General features: G+C 44.3%; 1 protein-coding gene across 2 annotated transcripts in view; it reads left to right on the top strand.

Annotated features, from left to right (window-relative positions):
- Window positions 1-22,691, top strand: part of RASGEF1A (RasGEF domain family member 1A) — a 153,941-nt gene that overhangs the window by 48,201 nt on the left and 83,049 nt on the right. For both annotated transcript variants that reach the window (XM_058189075.1, XM_058189074.1), the window contains exon 2: window positions 11,369-11,548. In XM_058189075.1, the coding sequence (XP_058045058.1) occupies window positions 11,375-11,548 (174 nt within the window). In that variant the 5' untranslated portion in view covers window positions 11,369-11,374. The remainder of the gene's footprint in view (window positions 1-11,368; window positions 11,549-22,691) is intronic.

Genomic DNA, 22,691 nt, shown 5'->3' with positions numbered 1-22,691 from the left:
ACGTAATATATAAGCAAAAGTATGCAACAACTATATTAATTTGATATAATGAAAGGGAACCATAGGGCAGGAACGGTAGGCACATTTGTGCTCTTATGCACGCCCCTTATAGTCCTCTTAGGAATGGGGTGAGGTCAATAGTAGACAGTTTTTGGTTGAAGATTTTGGGATTTTTGAGAAGAGACCACAGAGTCAGGTAGTGTGTTCCAAGCGTTAACAACTCTGTTACAAAAGTCATATTTTCTGCAATCAAGATTGAAGCCGTTAACATTAAGTTTGAATCTATTGTTTGCTCTTGTATTATTGCGATTGAAGCTGAAGTAGCCTTTAACAGGAAGGACATTGCAATAGATGATTCTGTGTGTTAAACACAGGTCTTGTCGGAGTCGGCGGAGTTCTAAGTTTTCTAATCCCAGGATTTCAAGTCTGGTGGTATAGGTATTTTGTTGTTTTGTTATGTGCAGAAGGCAAGCGAGCGCACAAACCTTGTTCGCATGTGCACACGTGTGGCAAACCAGTAGTAACATAACGTGAAACCCACTGCTGATCTAGATTAACTGCCTGCTAACTACCTTAGCAGCCCACCAGAAATCTCATCCCTATATCTGAAATGGACAAAGTAAACTCCCAAGCAAAATTAAGCCATCTTCCAGCCGACTCCCGCTTCTCAAACTAGCCTGTGTGTTCCCCCAAACAATGCCTTGTGACTAAATTTATGAAATGCCACCAAAAATTACTGCAGAAGCACTTTGGCGTACAATCACCCGGTCTCATTCTTCAATTAGATTTTCTTTAGCGGCTGTACATTCTGTCTTCAAATTCCAATTCTCATGACTCACTCCCAAACATTTGAATGGCAAACTTTGGACTGAACTGCGGGAAGAATGCTTCTGTTTACTATTAGGAACATTTCTTTTCCTAATTTGTAAATAGCCATGCAGAATTTGTTGGACAAGATGTACAAGATCTATTTTTAACCGTTTTGAGGAGAAACAGTTGAAAAACTGTTTAACTGTTTCTTTCCTTTTTTAAAAAAAAATGTCATCTCTTAGCATCAGCACTGAGAGTTGAGTGAACAGATTTGACAAATCCTCAAATCATTAGATAAATATTAACTGTCATTTTGGAAGAAGCTGCCTTAAAAGGAAAGAGAAGCTTGGAATTACCGCTTTACACAGCAAAGTATCTCCAGCACATGTTGTTGGAGCACTCATTCCACATTCTACATGTAGTATTTCTGCTTTCTGTTTGGCATTTTTCCCCCTCCTTCTGCATAAGTGAATACAGACTCCAAAAGGAAAGGAAAGGAAAGGAAAGGAAAGGAAAGGAAAGGAAAGGAAAGGAAAGGAAAGGAAAGGAAAGGAAAGGAAAGGAAAGGAAGTAAATGGATAAAGAAAGAAAGGAAAGGGAAGGAAAGGAAAGGAAAGGAAAGGAAAGGAAAGGAAGTAAATGGATAAAGAAAGAAAGGAAAGGGAAGGAAAGGAAAGGGAAGGAAGTAAATGGAGAAGGAAAGGAAAGGAAAGGAAGTAAATGGATAAAGAAAGGAAAGGAAAGGGAAGGGAAGGGAAGGGAAGGAAGTAAATGGATAAAGAAAGAAAGGAAAGGGAAGGAAAGGAAAGGAAAGGAAAGGAAGTAAATGGATAAAGAAAGAAAGGAAAGGAAAGGAAAGGAAAGGAAGTAAATGGAGAAAGAAAGGAAAGGAAAGGAAAGGAGAGAGAGGGAGAGGGAGGGAGGGAGGGAGAAGTTTTATCTGCTTTGTTTAAAATGGAAGAATTGCAAGAAATTATGGCCGACGCCATGATTGGGTGTCTGCTACCATCCCAGGAGACATTCGCTCAGAGCTAAAATAAATTAAAGCCCTCTCGGAATTGAGTTTAATCCCTGGTGATTTATACGGACATATCCGTTCTGTTTTCTTCAACAGTTTGGCACTATTTTCTTCTGACCTTCCAATTTATCCTCCAGCCTATATTTCCAAGATAGACCCCCCCACACACACACACACTAAAATTCTCACCAGGGTCGGTCTTGTTTAGCGTCCTTGATCAGTGACTCAGAGCTAGATGTTCCCATCTATCTGGGCAGGTGCGAGATAACGGGGCAAAATGTTTCAAAACAGCCTGTAGGAGCTGCAGTTGCAAGAAACATAAATACTTAACTTTTTTTAAAAAAAAAGTCCATAGGAGAATAGAAATTGTTGCTGAGGCTTATCCAAATCAGCTTCATAAAAGGATGTTGTAAAAGTCCTGACTGGCTGAACTGCTAAACTATCAGAAGGAAGGCAGAACATTTTTCTTCTACTACTGGCTCTAAAAGAGAAATGTAATAATAAGGATAGCTACGTAAACGAAGCGGGCTTAGGAGATGGTGGATTCAGGCAGTGAAGCAATTGGGAGGGGAATGAAAAGTTTCTATAGGAGTAGTTCAATAGTAGGTTCCTCTTACCTTCACTACTGGTTCACTTTGCTCGCATGCGGCACTTCCGCGCATGCGCAGAACATCCGTGATGATGTCCAGGCAGATGAGCGGAACCTCCCGCCACCACCACTACCGATTCGCCCAAACCAGGGTGAGCCAGTAGAAACCTACCCCTGGAAAAGTTGTAATAGATAACAGAATGCCTGTTGTGTCTGCGCCCCCCGAGCCAGGCCCCCTACCAGAAAGTGACTTGGAAAGTGAGGGGGAAGGGCCGTCAGGACTTACCTCGGGAGCACCGGCTTCCCTGGCTCAGCTCCAGGAGCCAGAGGCAGGCCAGGTGGAAGAGATAATGAGGCCTCTGTCCCCTGACTCTTTCCCCCCCCCCAGGCCATGCCGACAGACCCAGCTGATGGCAATCAGGCCTGGCTGGACTCTAAGTTTCGTAGGCAGGAGAGGCAGGAACAACAGAAACAGGGGTGGGGCAGGCCTAGGAAGTGCTGAGTCATGGAGCCACACCCCACAGGATATAAAGGCAGCACGAGCTGCTGTGCCTCTTCGTAGCAGGCAAATTAACTGCTTAACTAAGTGCTGAAGTTTGTTCCTGGGTGACTCATTGGCATCGAGGGAGACAACAGAGACACTTGGCAGATGCTCGCTATTTTGCTGCCAGAGCTGATAGTGCCGGCTAATAAAGCCATCGCTCGGACAGAGGCGAAGGGGGACAGAACAATGCCACTAAGAATAACAGAATCGGAAGGGACCTTGGGGGTCTTATAGTCCAACCCCCTGCCCAAGCAAGAGACCCTATACTATTCCAGACAAGTGGATGTCCAGTCTCTTCTTAAACACTTCCAGTGATGGAGCACCCACAACTTCTGAAAGCTGGCCTACGATATTAACTTTCTTGGGCATGGGGGGAGTGAAGTTTTTGTGTCTATCATGGTGAGATACAGTCAATGTTCTTCGGTGGACTTAGGAAATTAAATTCGGCTAGGTAGTGTCCCTTGGCTAAGCTTTAAATGCTCAGCTGGGTCAAACCTGGTTAAGACTTGGACAGGCAAGAATATCTCTGGGCTGTGAGCTAGACGGGGAAATTGAGAAAGTTTTCCAGAAGTGTCAAAACCACTTCTCATCTATGGCTCAGAAGGCTGCATGGGACACATCTGTCAAGTAGAGCTTGATAGAAAAGATTTTACTTACACGGGTAACTCGACGCCAATGAGCTAGAACTGTGATGGAGAACCTATGGCACACAGGTCAGAAGTGGCAGGCAGAATCCTCTCTGTGGGCACACGCGCCATCGCCAGCTGCTCTTCTGGTTTCTGTTGTTTACATGCACACCGGCCAGCTGGTCTTTGTGGGCACCAGAGAGCTGGAAAACAGCCTGAAAATTGCCCAAAACAACAGCCAAAAAACAGGCTATTTTGGGGGGCATTTTCTGGCTGTTTTCCAGAAAGTTTTCAGGCCATTTTACAGGCCATTTCCAGGCCTGAGAAACAGCACAAAAACAGCCAGAAAACAGCCCCAAAATAGCCTAAAAACGGCCCGAAATATGGCCAGAAAACAGCCCAAAAAACAGCCTTAAAATGGCCAAAAAAAAGGCCAAAAAACAGGCATCTGCACTGGCTAGTTGGTTGGCATTCGGGCGCGCGCACATGCAAGCCGAGGCACATGCATTCTGCTTTGGGCACGCGGCAGAGGTGGGTTTCAGCAGGTTCTGACCAGTTCTGAAGAACCGGTAGTAGAAATTTTGAGCAGTTCCGAGAACCGGTAGTAAAAATGTTGACTGGCCCCACCCCCATCTATTCTCTGCCTCCCAAGTCCCAGCTGATTGGGATGAAATGGGGATTTTGCAGTAACCTTCCCCCAGAGTGGGGTGGGAATGGAGACTTTACAATATCCTTCCCTGCCATGCCCACCAAGCCATGCCCACCAAGCCATGCCACACCCATCAAGCCACACCCACAGAACCGGTAGTAAAAAAAAAAAATTCAAACCCACCACTGGCACTCGGTCTCGAAAAGGTTCGCCCTCACTGATCTAGAACACAAACCGGTCTGACTCTAGAAAGGAAATCCAGAGGAAGAGGGAGAGAGACTGAGGCTAGAGTCGGGCCACGCAGGTCTGACTCTTCAACTTATGACAACTGAGCCCAGCGTTTTTTGTTGCTAAGCGAGACAGTTGTTAAGTGAATTTTGCCCTATTTTAACACCTTTCTTGCCACCGTTGTGAGGTGAATCACGGTGGTCATTAAGTTAATAACAAGGTTGTTAAGTGAATTCTCCATCGGCTTTGCTTGTCAGAAGGTCACAAAAGGGAATCGCATGACCCCGGGACCCTGCAACCATCATAAATACGAGTCAGTTGTCAAGCATACGGATTTTGATCACATCCCGTGGGGATGCTGCAACGGTTATAAGGGTGAAAGACGTTCATAAGTCACTTTTTCCAGTTTCTTTGTAACCTCGGTCACTAAATTTATTTATTTTTATTTATTTTATTAAATTTCTATACCGCCCTTCTCCCGAAGGACTCAGGGCGGTGTACAGCCAAAATAAAACACAGAATATATACAATTAAAAGAATTTAAAATGAACTATTACTATGCGGCCGATAATTAAAACATTTAAAAATTTAAAATATTATTAAAACCCCAATTTAAAAACAACTATTTATGCCAGTCCTGCTTGAATGAATAAATATGTTTTAAGCTCACGACGAAAGGTCCGAAGATCAGACACTTGACGTAAGCCAGGGGGGAGTTCGTTCCAGAGTGTTGGTGCTCCCACAGAGAAGGCCCTACTCCTGGGGGCCGCCAGCCGACATTGTTTGGCGGACGGCACCCTGAGAAGGCCCTCTCTGTGAGAGCGTACGGGTGAACTGTTTTAAGTCTGGACTACCTTTATATATCTCTCAATTCCTGGCAGATAGATGGGGAAGAAATGGAGGTAGTAACAGATTTTATTTTCCTGGGCTCCAAGATCACCGTAGATGGGGACTGCAGCCAAGAAATTAAAAGACGCTTGCTCCTGGGGAGGAAAGCTATGGAAAATCTAGACAGCATACTAAAAAGCAGAGACATCACCCTGCCAACAAAAGTGCGTATAGTCAAGGCTATGGTTTTCCCAGTTGCAATGTATGGCTGTGAAAGTTGGACCATAAGGAAGGCTGAGCGCCAAAGAATTGAGGCCTTTGAACTCTGGTGCTGGAGAAGACTCCTGTGAGTCCCTTGGACTGCAAGGTGATCACACCACTCAGTCCTAGAGGAGATCAACCCTGACTGCTCTTTAGAAGGCCAGATCCTGAAGATGAAACTGAAATACTTTGGCCACCTAATGAGAAAGAAGGACTCACTGGAGAAGAGCCTAATGCTGGGAATGATTGAGGGCAAAAGAAGAAGGGGACGACAGAGAAACGAGGTGGCTGGATGGAGTCACTGAAACAGTTGGCATGAGTTTAAATGGACTCCAGAGGATGGTAGAGAATAGGAAGGCCTGGAGGAACATTGTCCATGGGTTTGCGATGGGTCGGACATGACTTCGCAACTAACAACACCACTTGTATAAAGACAAGGAACTGTATAGTAACTGAAAATCAGAATTTACCTCTTTAGTTCCAAGGTTCAACTATTCAAGTTCTGGCAATGATAAACTTGAAAAAAAAAATGATAAAGTCAATCTCAAACAGTAAAGTACAAGTAGTCCTGAACTTATGACGACAAAGGAGCCCAAACTTTCTGTTGCTAAGTAAGACATTGGTTTAATCAGTTTTGCCTCCGTTTTTACGACCTTTCTCACCAGCGTTGTTAAGTGAATCACCGCAGTGAATAAGTTAGTCACCCGACTGTGAAATGAATCTGGTTTCTCCACCGACTTGGCTGGTCAGAAGGTCGTATAAGGGGAATCCCGTGATTTATGACACTGCGACCGTCATAAATACGAGTCAGTTGCCAAGCATCCGAATTTTGATCACATGATCATGGGGGATGCTGCAAAGTTTGTAACGCTGAAAAATGGTCACAAAGTCACTTTTTATTTTCCCGGTCTGATTGTAAATCGGGACGGTCGCTAAATGAACTGTCGTAAGTCGAGAACTACCTGTATTCATGGAGAATGGAAGAATTGTCCTGGAACAAAGGAAGGAAACTGATTTCACCAGAGCAGCTTCTGATATATTCCCTTAGTGTCTCACTAAGGTACAGCTTAGTAACCTTGAAAACTCAAGAATAGTAAACAAGAGCTATTGAGAAACCATGTGGAGGAGGGCTTAATTGCTTTGACATCTGCCAGTAGTAGTAACAATTGGTTTCTCTTAGAAAGCCATGGCAACTCGCTCTTTTCTCGCCTCTGTGCAATTTCCCTTCGGACAATGCCGATATTTATAATTGTTGCACAGTGGAGTAAGAAAAGAATAGGACACAACAGAGCCGGGTTGCAAAAAACTGGGTGACCACCAGATGGAACCAAAGAGTTATTGGGAGCCATATGGAAGGGTGGGAGGAGAACAGATCTCTGCCGTTGGTTCAGCAGTGTGGGTGTGCTGTCGTATATGAACAAGCGGAGACACGCAAGGCAGTCTAAACTAGGTGTTATTATTTCTGGATTATGTCTCGGTTGCATCTTGCTGGCTTCTGATCGGTTTAGAGGAATCGTTACGTGTTCCTGCATATATTTTTTTCCCCTCAATAGTAGGTAGGTAAAGGTAAAGGTTCCCCTTGCACATACGTGCTAGTCGTTGCCGACTCTAGGGGGCGGTGCTCATCTCCGTTTCAAAGCCGAAGAGCCAGCGCTGTCTGAAGACGTCTCCGTGGTCATGTGGCCGGCATGACTCAATGCCAAAGGCACACGGAATGCTGTTACCTTCCCACCAAAGGTGGTCCCCATTTTTTCTACTTGCATTTTTAGGTGCTTTCGAAACTGCTAGGTTGGCAGAAGCTGGGACAAGTAACGGGAGCTCACCCCGTTACAAGCCAGCACCAGGGATTCGAACCACTGAGCTGCCGACCCTTCGATTGACAAGCTCAACGTCCTAGCCCCTGAGCCACCATGTCCCCAATAGTAGCTAGTTTCTGCTAAATTAGCTTTGGCAATGAAGCTGGCACCAATTGGCCCTCAAAATGCTGCTCTTCGGTTAGCAGCGAGCTAGAGGTGGCAGCTAAACTTGGATCCTTTCTAGAGTGGATCATAACTCTTGAGGAAAGATGCTTGCCGGGTCTTAAACCGGTGAAACAAAATTGAGACGAAGCATTGACATACCAAAGAGTCATTCCAAATTGCTTGCCTTTGAACATCCAAACTGCTTGCCTTTGAACAGGGATGGGTGCTTTCATTACTGGAGGCTTTCAAAAAGACACTGGACAACTATTTGTCTGCAATGGTATAGAGTTTCCCACTTGAGCAGGGGGTTGGACTAGAAGATCTCCAAGGTCCCTTCCCGCTCTATTATTCTATGTTCTATCTTTCTAATCAGTTGAGATAGAGCATATCTGGGCAAAAAAGCATCTTCTTCCATGTCAGACTTGGAGAACTTGCTTGCAATGGTATAGGGTCTCCTGCCCGATCAGGGGGCTGGACTGGCTCTCAGGTCCCTTCCAGCTATGTTATTCAGTTATTTCTGTAATTTAACCAAGCATTGAACAAGGCCTAGGAAGTAAAGATCCTTGAAATTATCTCTCAAATTATACTCACTGTTAAAATGTTTTTATGCATATTGCTTTCATGCCGTTCTGTTCTTTCCGGCTCTTAAATTATATTTTATCAGTTTTTAACTCATGTGAGAGCTTTTTAAAAATAGGTTTAGACTTATGAACAATTGCAATTAAGATGCCCTAACCTAATGAAATGAAAAGAATGTAGTGTGCATGAAGAAATGTCTGGAAGATAACAGATTAAATGTACCATGTTAGGGTTGTTGATTTGCAACCACTTTCTTTCTGGTTAAGGTGGTTCCTTTTTTTAACCCTTCCATTGTGAGACAAATCTTATCTTGCCAACCAAATAACAGCATAAGAGTCGTGGTGGCGCAGTGGTTAGTATTGCAGGCTAATTCTGCTGGCCGCCAGTAGTTTGATCCTGACTGGCTCAAGGTTGACTCAGCCTTCCATCCTTCTGAGGTGGGTAAAATGAGGATCCAGATTGTTGAGGGCAATATAACAATAGCAGTTAGATTTATATACCACTTCACAGTGCTTTTACAGCCCTCTCTAAGCAGTTTAAAAAGCCAGCCTATTGCCCCTAACAATCTGGGTCCTCATTTTACTGACCTTGGAATGACAGGGAAGGCTGAGTCAACCTTGAGCCAGTCAGGACTGAACTCCTGGAGTGAGCAGTAAATTAGCCTGCAATACTGCATTCCAACCACTGCACCATCACAACTCTTATCCTGAGTGCTGTAAAGCAGTGATCACCAACCGGTGGTCCATGGACCACTGGTGGTCCGCAAGAAAATTTTGGTGGTCCGCGGTGCACCTGGGCGGAGGAGCTGCTCTGGGATGACCAATGGCCAGTCCTGTGACTAGAGCTCTGGAATATGGGACTGACCAGGTAGCTTATGGTGGGGCTGTACATCTCCACCATAGAGGGAGGTTCATGCAACTTGCAACTTTGCAGTGCAGCCCTCACTGGTCGGAATGAGGTAATGGTGCAAGGGGGATGGCGGTGGCGGTGCAGGCGGGCCGAAGCAATGGTTGGTGGTAACCCCAGGCTGTTTCTTCCCCCTGCTGTAGCTTCCTGTCAGCTGAATCCACCAGTGGCTGTCCCCGCCCTTCGCCCTCCTTTCCCAGTCACTCCTCACCTGGCCTGAGGAGGGAAGGGCAGGGGATGAAGATTTGTTCCATATTCCAGAGCAGGAGCGAAGCTTCGTCTCTTGCTGGATCTTGCGGGTGTTTCTTCCGGCCATTGTTGGTGCTCTGCGCACCTCTCAGCACCAAGACACTGGCTGGCCAATGAGATGAGAGAGAGAGAGAGAGAGAGGGAGAGAGAGAGAGAGAGAGAATAAGAGACAGAGGGAATCAGAGAGAGAATGAGAGAGAATGAGAGAGAGACAGAGAGAGAATGAGAGAATGAGAGAGAGACAGAGAGAGAATGAGAGAGAATCAGAATGAGAGAGGGAATGAGAGAGAGAAAACCAGAGAAAGAATGAGAGAGAAAGGGTGGGATCAGAATGAGAGAGAGAGAGAGAGGGAGAGAGAGAGAGAGAGAGAGAGAATAAGAGACAGAGGGAATCAGAGAGAGAATGAGAGAGAATGAGAGAGAGACAGAGAGAGAATGAGAGAGAATCAGAATGAGAGAGAGGGAATGAGAGAGAGAAAACCAGAGAAAGAATGAGAGAGAAAGGGTGGGATCAGAATGAGAGAGAGAGAGAGAGAGTGGAAGAGAGAGAGAAAGAGAGAGGAGGGAGAATGTCTAAAGGATCGCATCCCGTCACTGGGAGTCCAGGCGCTTCAGCAAGCGGCGCGCTGGATTTGTATTAGTGGTCCATGGGATTTAAAATTATGAACTTGGTGGTCCCTGAGATCCAAAAGGTTGGGGACCCCTGCTGTAAAACACCATAATAATAATAATAATAACAGAGCTGGAAGGGACCTTGGAGGTCTTCTAGTCCAACCCCCTGCCCAGGCAGGAAACCCTACATCATTTCAGACAAATGGTTATCCAACATTTTCTTTAAAATGTACCATGAGATTTGGTATGAGATATACCATGGTATGAGACATACCATGAAGCGGTATATAAGTCTAAGGGCCATTGCTAAGTGCTAGGAGCTTGCCCTTAATCAAATCACAAGCAAAGACTTGTGAGACCCAGCCTTCCAGATGCATCATCTGACAATACTTTCCGTAACGATAACTTGCAGGAAGAGTGCATCATTTGCTTCTATGCCCTTAGTTTACAGTTTAATAATTCTATAGAGGAATTGTTGAGTCTGTCATCTGCACCTCTATAACTTCTGGTTTGGTTCTGCAACCCAACAAGACAGACACAGACTTCAGAGGATAATTAGAACTGCAGAAAAAACAATGGCTACCAACCTGCCTTCCATTGAGGACCTGTATACTACAAGAGTCAAAAAGAGGGCTGTGAAAATATCTACAGACCCCTCACATCCTGGACATAAATTGGTTCAACTCCTACCCTCAAAACGATGTCATAGAAAACCAGAACAACTATATATAAGAACAGTTTTTCCCTGAATGCCATCACTCTGTTAAACAAATAATTCCCTCAACACTGTCAAACTATTCACTAAATCTGCATTACTATTGCTATTAATCTTCTCATCATTCCTATCACCCACATATGACTGTATGACTGTAACTTGTTGCTGTAGCCTTACGATTTATATTGATTGTTTCCTAGTATGATTTGACTGCTTATTTGTATCCTATGATTATCATTAAGTGTTGTACCTTATGATTCTCGACCAATGGATCTTGTCTTTTTATGTACACTGAGAGCATATGCACCAAAGACCAATTCCTTGTGTGTCCAACCACACTTGGCCAATAAAGAATTCTATTCTATTCTATTCTATTCTATTCTATTCTATTCTATTCTATTCTATTCTATTCTATTCTATTCTATTCTATTCTATTCTACTTACTGTACTGTACTGTACTGTACTCTACTCTACTCTACTCTACTCCATTCCATTCCATTCCATTCCATTCTACTTACTCTACTCTATTGTACTCTACTCCAGTCCACTCCACTCCATTCCATTCCATTCCATTCCATTCCATTCCATTCCATTCCATTCCATTCCATTCCATTCCATTCCATTCTATTCTATTCTATTCTTGCATCAGTCCATTGCTTCCAAAGAAATAAGCCCACCTTGATGGTGCATAAGAGCAAGTGGGCATGTCTACCTAACAGAGGCAGGACCCAAAAATTCTGGGACATTCATGGTGCTTCCAAGTCCTTCATGTTGTTTCCTCTCCTTTTTACAGGAAACTATGCCACAGACACCGATATTTTCCAGCATGCTCGGGACAGGATGTAGAGGACAGGTGCAACCAGACTCAGGCGAGAGGAATGGCGATCCTATTTATCAGGATGGGAATCTCATTTCTGGATCCCTGGAGGTCCTCATCCAGCATCTGGTTCCCACCATGGATTATTATCCAGATGTAAGTAGCTGGTTTACCATGGCACTCATCTTTTTGCTGTTGGTTTCCTAGATTCAAGCGTTGACAATACAGGTAAGTCTTCGATTTACGGCTGCAACTGAGCCCAATGTTTCTGTCGCCGAGACGTCTGTTCAGTGAGATTTCTCCCGTTTTACAAACTTTCTTGCCGCAGTCGCTAAGCGAATCAATGCCCTTGCTAAGTTTGGAACACGTGTTGTTAAGTGAATCCGGCTTCCCCAGTGACTTTGCTTTGTCAGAAGGTCGCCAAAGGGGATCGCATGACCCCGGGACACTGCGACCGTCATAAATATGAGTCTGTTGCCAAGCGTCTGAATTTTGATCACACGACGCAGCAACGTTCGTAATTGTAAAAAATGATCGCAAGTCACTTCTTTCAGTGCCATCGTAACTTGGAATGTTCACTAAACGAACTGTTTTAAGTCGAGCTCTACCTGTATTACGAGCTTTTGCAAGTATAGTAAGTAATTTTTTTAAAAAAATTTTTGTCAAGAGCTACAGAAATAATTAAAAACAATTCCTTCCTTAGTCCTGGAGTTGTTTATAGGCAGCAACAACTTCCTGCTTCAGGAGAGGATATGATAGATATAAAGTGGTATTTCCCGAAGAAATCTTGCAAGAACAGAGTTGGCATAAGACAGTCGAACAGCAATCTGGATGAACCCTGGTGGCACAGTGGTCAGAATGCAGTATTTGCAGGCTAATTCTGCTCACTGCCAAGAGTTCATTCCTGACCGGCTCAAAATTGGAGCTGTGGTGGCGCAGTGGTTAGAATGCAGTATTGCAGGAAATCTCTGCCCACTGCCAGTAGTTCGATTCTGACTGGCTCCAAATTGACTCAGCCTTCCATCCTTCCGAGGTCGGTAAAATGAGGACCTAGATTGTTGGGGGCAAGATGCTGACTCTGTAAGCCCCTAAGAGAGGGCTGTAAAAGCACTATGAAGCGGTATATAAGTCCAAGTGCTATTGCTATTAGCTTTATTCCTCTCCTGTAAGTCTTCCTATATAGTAACCCTATTTCCTTTCTTGGAAATGCTGGTCCTTTATTTCAAAAAGTTGCCTTTTAGATTCATTTGTTCGTTCACTCATTCATGTATAAAGAGCTATAGCGGCACAGTGGTTAGAATGCGGTACTGCAGGCAGATTCTGCCCACTGCCAGCAGTTTGATTCTGACTGGCTCAAAGTTGACTCCATCCTTTTGAGGTGGGTAAAATGAGGACCCAGATTGTCGGGGGCCAAGGGGCTGACTCTGTTAAAACCCTCAGAGAGGGCTGTGAAGCGGTATATAAAACTAAGTGCTACTGCTATTCTCAGCTTCTTCTACTGTCATTATTGCATCATGCTAATGAAATAATATAAAACACAGCTGATCTTGGAAAGTAAAGCAGGATCAGATCTAGTTCGTAACTGGATGGGATATGTCAAGAAAATCCAAATGTTGTCTGCTAGACTGGAAAACTAAAAACAATTCTGGAAGATGTCAATCACATGTCACCTCTATCTATATTTTTGCCAAGAAAAATGTGTTGTCATGTTGCAAGCCACAGGAAATGACTTTTAGTTCAAGAAGACCTTCCTTTAACAGACACATACACACACACACACACACACACACACACATTTATTGTACACAAATATACTTGTTCAGTAGATACTATTTTCTCTTTGGAAGTAAGATCTTCATTAGATCTTATTAAAATGTTGGCGATTATAAATTTTTGATGCCTGGGATATTGGGAGGATGGATGGATGGATGGATGGATGGATGGACCAAAGGACAAACAGATAAGGAGATAGATGGATGACAGACAGATAAAATAAAAGCAATTTTTCTTCCGTGCAGTATTTTTAAATGAAACTTAAGATTTTTATTTTCCCATTCAGGCTTAAATCAAAGCTGCACTTGTCTTCATATGTGATACTTACAGTATCAAGCACTGCCTATTTTTATTTATTTGTAGATTGATTTATGTTGTTTGCTGCCTATCTCACTGCAAACGACCCCGGGTAGCTTACAACATTTAATTAAATATCATTTGACTCTTTCGCGTCCGTTGACACCCACAACTCATACATTTTGTGTCACTCTAGTTCCACAACTCACACCCTGCACAATTGAAACACTGGACTCCTTTTTTTTTTTTTTTTTTGGTCCTCCTTGACTTGGCAACTGATGTATTTTGATCCTGGGCTGAGCAAGTGAAAATTCCACCAGAATGCACTTCTGAAATAGATCAGGCAAACACCTGGCTTGGGCATTCTGCTGTTAATTTTGGAACCGCATTAGCACACAGTCCAGGCGGGTTGGGGGGGGGGGAAATCTGCTTGTTCACATTCTCATTATGCTTCTCTAGAGAGGAATTACAGTAATGTCCCAGGCTGGCAGAGAAAGAAAGAAAGAAAGAAAGAAAGAAAGAAAGAAAGAAAGAAAGAAAGAAAGAAAGAAAGAAAGAAAGAAAGAAAGAAAGAAAGAAAGAGGGGAGGGGAAGGAGGAGGGAGGGAGGGAGGGAGGGAGGAAGGAATGAAGGAAGGAAGGAAGGAAGGAAGGAGGGAGGGAGGAAGGAAGGAAGGAGGGAGGGAGAAAGGAAGGGAGGAAGGAAGGAAGGAAGGAAGGAAGGAGGGAGGGAGGGGAGGGAGGGAGGGAGGGAGAAAGGAAGGAGGGAGGGAGAAAGGGAGGGAGGGAGGGAGGGAGGAAGGAAGGAAGGAAGGAAGGAAGGAAGAAAGAAAGAAAGAAAGAAAGAAAGAAAGAAAGAACCAGTAGTTTACTTTAGTGGTTAAAGTAGCAGGCTAGAAACCAGGAGACTGTGAGTTCCAGTCCTTCCTTAGCCATGAAAGCCAGCTAAGTGACTTTGAGCCAGTTCCTCTCTCTCTCAGCCCAAACCACCTCACAGGGTTGTTGTGGTGGGGGGAAGAAATAGGAGGAAGGTGTGTTGGATATATTGGCTGCCTTGAGTTAGAGTTGGCTGCCTTTAGAAAGGAAGGAAGGAAGGAAGGAAGGAAGGAAGGAAGGAAGGAAGGAAGGAAGGAAGGAAGGGGAAATGACTAATTATTCTAGTTAAATCAGAAGAGTGCAAAAACAAAAGAAAGAAAGAGGGAGAGAGAGAAAGAAAGAAAAAAAGAAAGAAAGAAAGAAAGAGAAAGAGAGAGAGAGAGAAAGAAAGAAAGGAAGGAAGGAAGGAAGGAAGGAAGGAAGGAAGGAAGGAAGGAAGGAAGGAAGGAAGGAAGAGAAGGGAAGGGAAAAAAATCACTTGAGAGTACCCTTTTTTTCTCCTGCCATGCTGGAGAGAAAAAAACTAACAAACTGCTGGCTCTCCAGGAAAATCCATTTGCATACAAGAGCTTGTTTGGCACCCAGGGAAATGTGGGTCCTCCCCCCACACCCACCCAGGACAATGAAGCTCCATGTCTGGAATTTAAGAATGGAATGTACTGAACTCCAACTCTTTGGTGCCTGACCATTGCAAGCAACTTTTTCTCCAAACACTCGAACAAATAAACGATTCCAGATCCACCAGTATAAACTGAGGGGCACAATATGCTGGGTTGTTTTGGGGTTCTCCCCCCTTCCTCTTTCCCCAGAAGATATTTCTACATTCTTGCTCTTTAACTAGCAGTTACTATTTTAGTCTCTTCTCCTAGCTCGTTCACCCTCTCGGTCCTCCCTCCTTTAATTTATCACGTCTCTTAGCAACAAGTTTAGGCACTGGAGGAATTCGCCTCATTCTTTCCGATTTGGAGCACCCTGAAGCCTTCTTTTGTTCCGTTTCCAGCTCATTCCGAAGGTTTTTCTTTTGTTTTCGTTTTTGTTGTTTTCCTTTGGCCCCAAATTTGTGTCATCTCCTGACAAACTACTCAGGGCTCAGTCTGGGAGTTCAAGGTTTTCCATTCTCTTTGGCTCATTTTTAAAATCACAACTGATATAAAACACTGCCAGAGTTGGGCCTTAGCTTCCATGGATGGTGTCCCTTCTTTGTGGATGGTAGCCTTTGGTTCAGAGGAAGTCGCTGTTTGAGGCACGTGGGCCTGAAATCAAAAGAATGGAAGATATGGTCAATGTTATTGTGTGAAGTTTCTAAAGCAAATCAACCCTGACTGTCCTTTGAAAGGACGGAGCTGGAAGCTGAAGCTCAAATAGTTTGGCCAACAAATGAGAAGAGAGGACTCCTCAGAGAAGGTCCTGATGTTGGGAAAGTTGGAAGATTAAAGGAGAAGGGGGCAGCAGAAGGATGAGATGATTAGATGGTGTCATTGACATGATGGACATGGGTTTGTGTGGACTCCAGAAGACAGTGGGAGGATAGGGGGGCTGGCATGCTAAGGTTCATTGGGTCATGAAGAGTCAGACATGACTTAGCGACTGAACAACGAAAACAACAAAACATAACAATAGAATGCTTAGTTGTTGTTGTTGTTAGTTGCGAAGTTGTGTCCGACCCATCGTGACCCCATGGACAACGTTTCTCCAGGCCTTCCCGTCCTCTAACATCCCCTGGAGTCCATTTAATCTCACACCGACTGCTTCAGTGACTCCATCCAGCCACCTCATTCTCTGACATCCCCTTCTTCTTTTGCCCTCAATCATTCCCAGCATTAGGCTCTTCTCCAGTGAGTCCTTCCTTCTCATTAGGTGGCCAAAGTATTTGAGTTTCATCTTCAGGATCTGGCCTTCTAAAGAGCAATCAGGGTTGATCTCCTCTAGGGCCGACAGGTTTGATCGCCTTGCAGTCCAAGGGACTCACAGGAGTCTTCTCCAGCACCATCGTTCAGAGGCCTCAATTCTTTGGCGCTCAGACTTCCGTATGGTCCAACTTTCACAGCCATGCATTGCAGCTGGGAAAACCGTAGCCTTGACTATATGCACTTTTGTTGGCAGGGTGATGTCTCTGCTTTTTAGTGAGCTATCTAGATTTTCCATCGCTTTCCTCCCCAGGAGCAAGCGTCTTTTAATTTCTTGGCTACAGAATGCTTAGAAGAATGCTTAGGAGACCATCGGAATACAGAACAAGACAGTTAAGAGAGAAAACAGAAACATTACAGATTGCTGAATTTGGGTTAGAAAGCATGAAAAGTAACATCTCAATCAACCCTGATCATTCTTTGGAAGGACAGATCCTGAAGCAGAAGCTCAAATACTTTGGCCACCTAATGAGAAGACTCCTTGGAAAAGACCCTGATGTTGGAAAAGATGAGAGGCGAAAGGAGAAGGGGATGGCAGAAGGATGAGATGGTTAGATGGTGTCATTGACATGATGGACATGAATTTGGGCAATCTCCAGAAGACAGTGGAGGACAAGGGAGCCTGGCATGGTGTGGTCCATGGGTCATGAAGAGTCAGGCATGATTTAAGAGACTGAACAATAACAGCAACAAAATTCCTATGAAGCAGTTCCTTGCCTAAGTTGTTTGTTATAAGGTTTGACAATTTCGCCCCTATGTTGCAGTGTCTGCCTTCTGTAATAGCACCCCCACCCCCTGCAGGTTTAGGCAACCTTGGTGTTATGGCCTGCCGGCTGCCAGCAGAGCTGGTGGAAGACTCAGACAATGAGGAGGTTGGGGAGGAACGTGGGCCACTGCTGGAGTCTGGGGAAGGCTCTGATGGATGCTCAGCGTCGGACACAGAGATAGAGCCAGGACCATACGGCATTTCCCAGCCACTGGAAAGGCAGTTGCCTTTGGAGGCCGCTATGAGGGAGGAGGAAGAACAGCTGGGGCCTGTTCCAGATGCATGTATCCACAGAGCTGTTAGCAGAGGAGAATAACAGAGGGCAAGGCGTCGACTCGGGAAGCAAAGCACCCGTGGACACTGAATGGCCCCTCCCTGGCTGGGGAATAAACAGAAGGAAAAGGGAGTGGTGGTCGTAGGAGACAACAGCTCATATTTCTGGAGATTTTGCTCATTGTGTTTCGTGCCACAAAGACTGCTTGCCAGAACTTAATTGGCAGCCTTTCAGCTGGGAGCTCACGGCCTTGCAATTATCGCAAGGAACTGATAAGGTCTGTTACTGCAGTTAAACCTTTGAAGGTCTATTGCCTGGATTTTTTGGTGGGTGGATGCCATTAATTTACAAGAGGTAAATAAAGAGGGGGGGTTTTATGACAAGGAGTTTGTTTCTTGCTTCTGCTAAGGCTGGGTCAGAACACTTGGTCTTGCTGTATTTTCAATGAGTCTGGAAATCCTGGCTTTTTCGTTCCTCAGGTGACATGCGCCCACCTGGATTGGATTATGTTTAGTCCATTTATGGCGCTCGCTTATTCTGTCCTCACAATCACCTTTGATTCTTCGGAGGTACAAGTTGCTGTGGTGTTGTTTGTAAGCTGTACGCTGCCAGGAGTTGCTGTTGAACTGGGCAGCCTCAGAAATCTAATAAAGGAATAAGCCTTCCTTACGATGACACAAATCGGCGTCTTGGTGTGCAAAAGCAACAACTTCGGCTGGTGGAACCAGTGCTGTGGTTACAGCGTTGGGCGTTAGAGAAGATCAGAGTCTGACTTTGATCACAGTCCTCCCTGGATGACTTGGGGCTGTTTCTCAGCCTGGGAAGGAAGAGGCACTCCATGGATGGTGTCTTGAATCCCAGAGGAAAAAGTGGGATGTGAATAATAAATAAACTCTATGCATGCAGTTAAGTAAGTCTTGCTTCTTTTGCTCGTTTAATTCAACAGTAAAGTCCTTCAAGTTTCTAGGTTCTATCCTATCTCAAAACTTAAAATGGACACCTAACATCAAAAATGTCATCAGAAAAACACAACAAAGAATGTTCTTTCTGCACCAACTCAAGAAGCTCAAACTGCCCAAGGAGCTGCTGATCTAGTTCTACAGAGGAATGATTGAGTCTGTCGTCTGCACTTCTATAACTGTCTGGTTTGGCTCTGCAACCAAAGAAGACAGACACAGACTTCAATGGATAGTTAGAACTGCAGAAAAAACAATGGCTACTAACTTGCCTTCCATTGAGGACTTGTATACTGCACGAGTCAAAAAGAGGGCTGTGAAAATATCTACAGAGATGCCTCACATTCTGAACATAAATTGGTTCAACTTCTACCCTCAAAACGATGCTATAGAGCACTGCACACCAGAACAACAAGATACAAGGACAGTTTTTCCCTTTAATGCTAACATTCTGCTAAACAAGTAATTCCCACAACACTGTCAAATCAACTACTACGACTGTATTAGTATTCTTCTTCTCATCCTTACTAGTACCTATCTCTTCCCACTTAATGGCTATATCCATGTTGCTTGTATCTTTACAACTTATATTGTTTTTATTGTTTCCTAGTATGATTCGATTGCTTATTAGTATCCTATGACTATCACTGAGTGTTGTACCTTATGATTCTTGACGAATGTATCTTGTCTTTTTATGTACACTGAGAACATATGCACCAAAGACAAATTCCTTATGTGTCCAATCACACTTGGCCAATAAAGAATTCTATTCTATTCTATTCTATTCTATTCTGTTCTGTTCTGTCCTGTCCTGTCCTGTCCTGTCCTGTCCTATTCTATTCTATTCTATTCTATTCTATTCTATTCTATTCTATTCTATTCTATTCTATTCTATTCTATTCCATTCCATTCCATTCCATTCCATTCCATTCCATTCTCAATAAAGATTCTATTCTATTCTATTCTGTTCTATGCTATGCTATGCTATGCTATGCTATGCTATGCTATGCTATGCTATGCTATGCTATGCTATGCTATGCTATGCTATGCTATGCTATGCTATGCTATTCTAAAGCGACTCTTCATCTAGAACCTGATGTACAGGCCAGCAAAGTTGATGCTAATCCCTTTGGTTTAGATTAGTGATCCTCAACCTTTCTGGCTTGGGTAGTGGGGGAGAGGGGATGGTTTCCTGGGAATGGCAGAAGGGCGCCCTCCCCCCCCAAGCACACCCAGCTCCATTTGTTGAGCAAGAGGCGCAGAAAGGAAGCTTCGCACTTGAGTGCAAGCACCCACTGCTCACACAAGGGGAGCTTTGCACATGCATGCAGTCGTCCGTCATTTGCGTGGCCCACTTCCGAATGGGCCTTGCCCCGGTAGTGGGCCATGACCCAGTGGTTGGGGACCTCCGGTTGAGATCCTTGCACTAACCTGAGTTGGACTGTAAAGGCCTCAATAGATGCTTCTGTTTCTAGATTAGGAAAGAGGTAACCACCCAGTAATGGAAGAACTAGCCCATAAGAGCCAGTTGGGTCAGGTGGTTAAAGCACCAGGCTAGAAAACAGGGAGACAGTGAGTTCTAGTCCCACCTTAGGCCTGAAAGCCAGCTGGGTGACTTTGGGACAATGACACTCACTATCTCTCTTTCTCTCTCTCTCTTTCTCTCTCTCAGCCCAACTCACCTCACAGGTTTATTGTTGGAAGGCACACTGGATATAACATAACATAACATAACAACAGAGTTGGAAGGGACCTTGGAGGCCTTCTAGTCCAACCCCCTGCCTAGGCAGGAACCCTACACCATCTCAGTCAGATGGTTATCCAACATTTTCTTAAAAATTTCCAGTGTTGGAGCATTCACAACTTCTGCAGGCAAGTCGTTCCACTTATTAATTGTTCTAACTGTCAGGAAATTTCTCCTTAGTTCTAAGTTACTTCTTTCTTTGATCAGTTTCCACCCATTGCTTCTTGTTCTACCCTCAGGTGCTTTGGAGAACAGCCCGACTCCCTCTTCTTTGTGGCAACCCCTGAGATATTGGAACACAGCTATCATGTCTCCCCTAGTCCTTCTTTTTATTAAACTAGACATACCCAGTTCCTGCAACCGTTCTTCATATGTTTTAGCCTCCAGTCCTCTAATCATCTTTGTTGCTCTTCTCTGCACTCTTTCTAGAGTCTCAACATCTTTTTTACATCGTGGAGACCAAAACTGGATGCAATATTCCAAGTATGGCCTTACCAAGGCACTATAAAGTGGCACTAACACTTCACGTGATCTTGATTTTATCCCTCTGTTTATGCAGCCCAGAACTGTATTGGCTTTTTTAGCAGCTGCCGCACACTGCTGGCTCATATCTAAATGGTTATCCATTAGGACTCCAAGATCCCTCTCACAGGTACTACTATTGAGCAAGGTACCACATATACGGTACCGGTGCATTTTGTTTTTTTTGCCTAAATGTAGAATCTTACTTTTTTCACTGTTGAATTTCATTTTGTTAGATAGCGCCCAATGTTCAAGTCTGTCAAGATCCTTCTGTATCTTGAGCCTATCTTCTGGAGTGTTGGCTATTCCTGCCAGCTTGGTGTCATCTGCAAATTTGATGAGTTCCCCATCTATCCCCTCGTCCAAGTCATTGATGAAGATGTTGAAGAGTACTGGGCCTAAAACAGAGCCTTGGGGTACTCCACTGCATCCTTCCCTCCATGTGGATGTAGTTCCGTTGAGGATTACACGTTGAGTGCGGTTGGTCAGCCAGTTACGAATCCATCTGGTGGTGGTGCTGTCTAACCCACATTTTTCTACTTTATCTAGTAGTAGGTTATGGTCTACTTTATCAAATGCTTTACTGAAGTCCAAGTAAATTATATCGACAGCATTCCTCTGGTCTACTAATTTTGTCATTTTGTCAAAGAATGCGATAAGATTAGTCTGGCATGATCTGTTTTTGACAAACCCATGTTGGCTTTTGGTTATTACTTTGTTTGCTTCTAGGTGTTTGGTGATTTGTTGCTTGATTATCTTTTCTAGAATCTTCCCCGGTATTGAGGTCAGGCTGATAGGTCTGTAGTTTCCTGGGTCTCTTTTTTTTCCTTTTTTGAAGATGGGAACTACATCAGCTCTTTTCCAGTCCTCTGGCAGCTCCCCTGTGCTCCAGGATCTTTGAAAGATATATACCCTGCCTTGAGGTATTTTTAAAAATAATAAGGACAGGGTGCAAATAAATAAATAAAGAGTCAGAGATATTTGGGCTGCCATGTTGAGACAAGTGATGAAAAGATGTTTTGTTTATTTTCTCGTTGCAAGAGGTTTATGGAAATTGTCTGCAGAACTAGAATGGAGGAAAAACTTGTTGATGTGGGACATTTTTTTTCAGGCCACGTGTGTTTGGCATTCAGACCTGCTCACTGTTTTTCTGTTCAGCTTTCCGCCTTGAGCAAGCGCTCTACAGATTTCTCAGACTTCTTAGAGATTAGTCTCTTGAAGTATTTAAAGTGGTTTTGCCGTTAGGGGTGTGTGAGAGATTAGCTATTCAGATTCCACATCCAATCAATTAGAATAGAGCTGGAAGGGACCTTTGGAGGTCTTCTAGTCCAGCCCCCTGCTCAAGCAGGACATCCTACATCATTTCAGACAAGTGACTGTCCATTCTCTTCTTAAAAACCTCCAGTGATGAAGCACCTACAATTTGTTCAAAGGAATATAGGCTTATTGCATGCTAACACTCTCTACAAGAATCTGAACTTCTAACGGTCAAAGCAAATAGGCGATAGATAAGAATCAATGGAACTCAAGTAAGAAATCAGGAGTCCAAGCAGTTCAAAGGAATGTTGGTTTATTGCATGCTAATGCTCTGCAAGAATTTGAATTAGTAACAGTCAGAGCAAATTGGCAGTAGATACGAATTCAAAGTGGGTTGGATTTAGATCTCTTGAGGGCATGCAGGGACTCAAGACTGATGACATGTTTGACCACCTCCCTTGGGCTCAAGCAGGAGAAGACCCTATGTTATATCTGCGCCCCCTGAGCTGGCCCTGCTGCCATAAAATGACTTGGACAGTGAGGGGGAAGGGCCGTCAGGACTTAACTCGGGAGCATCGGCTCCCCTGGCTCAGCTCCAGGAGCCAGAAGCAGGCCAGGTGAAAGAGATAACGAGGCCTCCATCCTCTGACTCTTCCCTCGCCCCCAGGCCACGCCTGCAGACCCAGCTGACAGCAATCAGCCTTGGTTTTGTAGGCAGGAGAGGAGGGAACAACAGAAGCAAGGGTGGGGCAGGCCTAGGAAGTGTTGAGTCATGGAGCCACACCCCACAGAATATAAAAGGCAGCCAGAGCTGCTGTGTCTCTTTGTAACAGGCAAATTCACTGATTGACTAGAGCTGAAGTTTGTGACTCACCAGCGTCGTGGAAGATAACGAGGGCTCTTGGCAGACGCTGGCTCTTTTGTCACC

Source organism: Ahaetulla prasina, chromosome 6 (assembly GCF_028640845.1).
Source record: "Ahaetulla prasina isolate Xishuangbanna chromosome 6, ASM2864084v1, whole genome shotgun sequence".
In the NCBI taxonomy this organism is placed as follows: Eukaryota; Metazoa; Chordata; class Lepidosauria; order Squamata; family Colubridae; genus Ahaetulla; species Ahaetulla prasina.
This window is presented reverse-complemented; position numbering and strand designations above follow the sequence as displayed.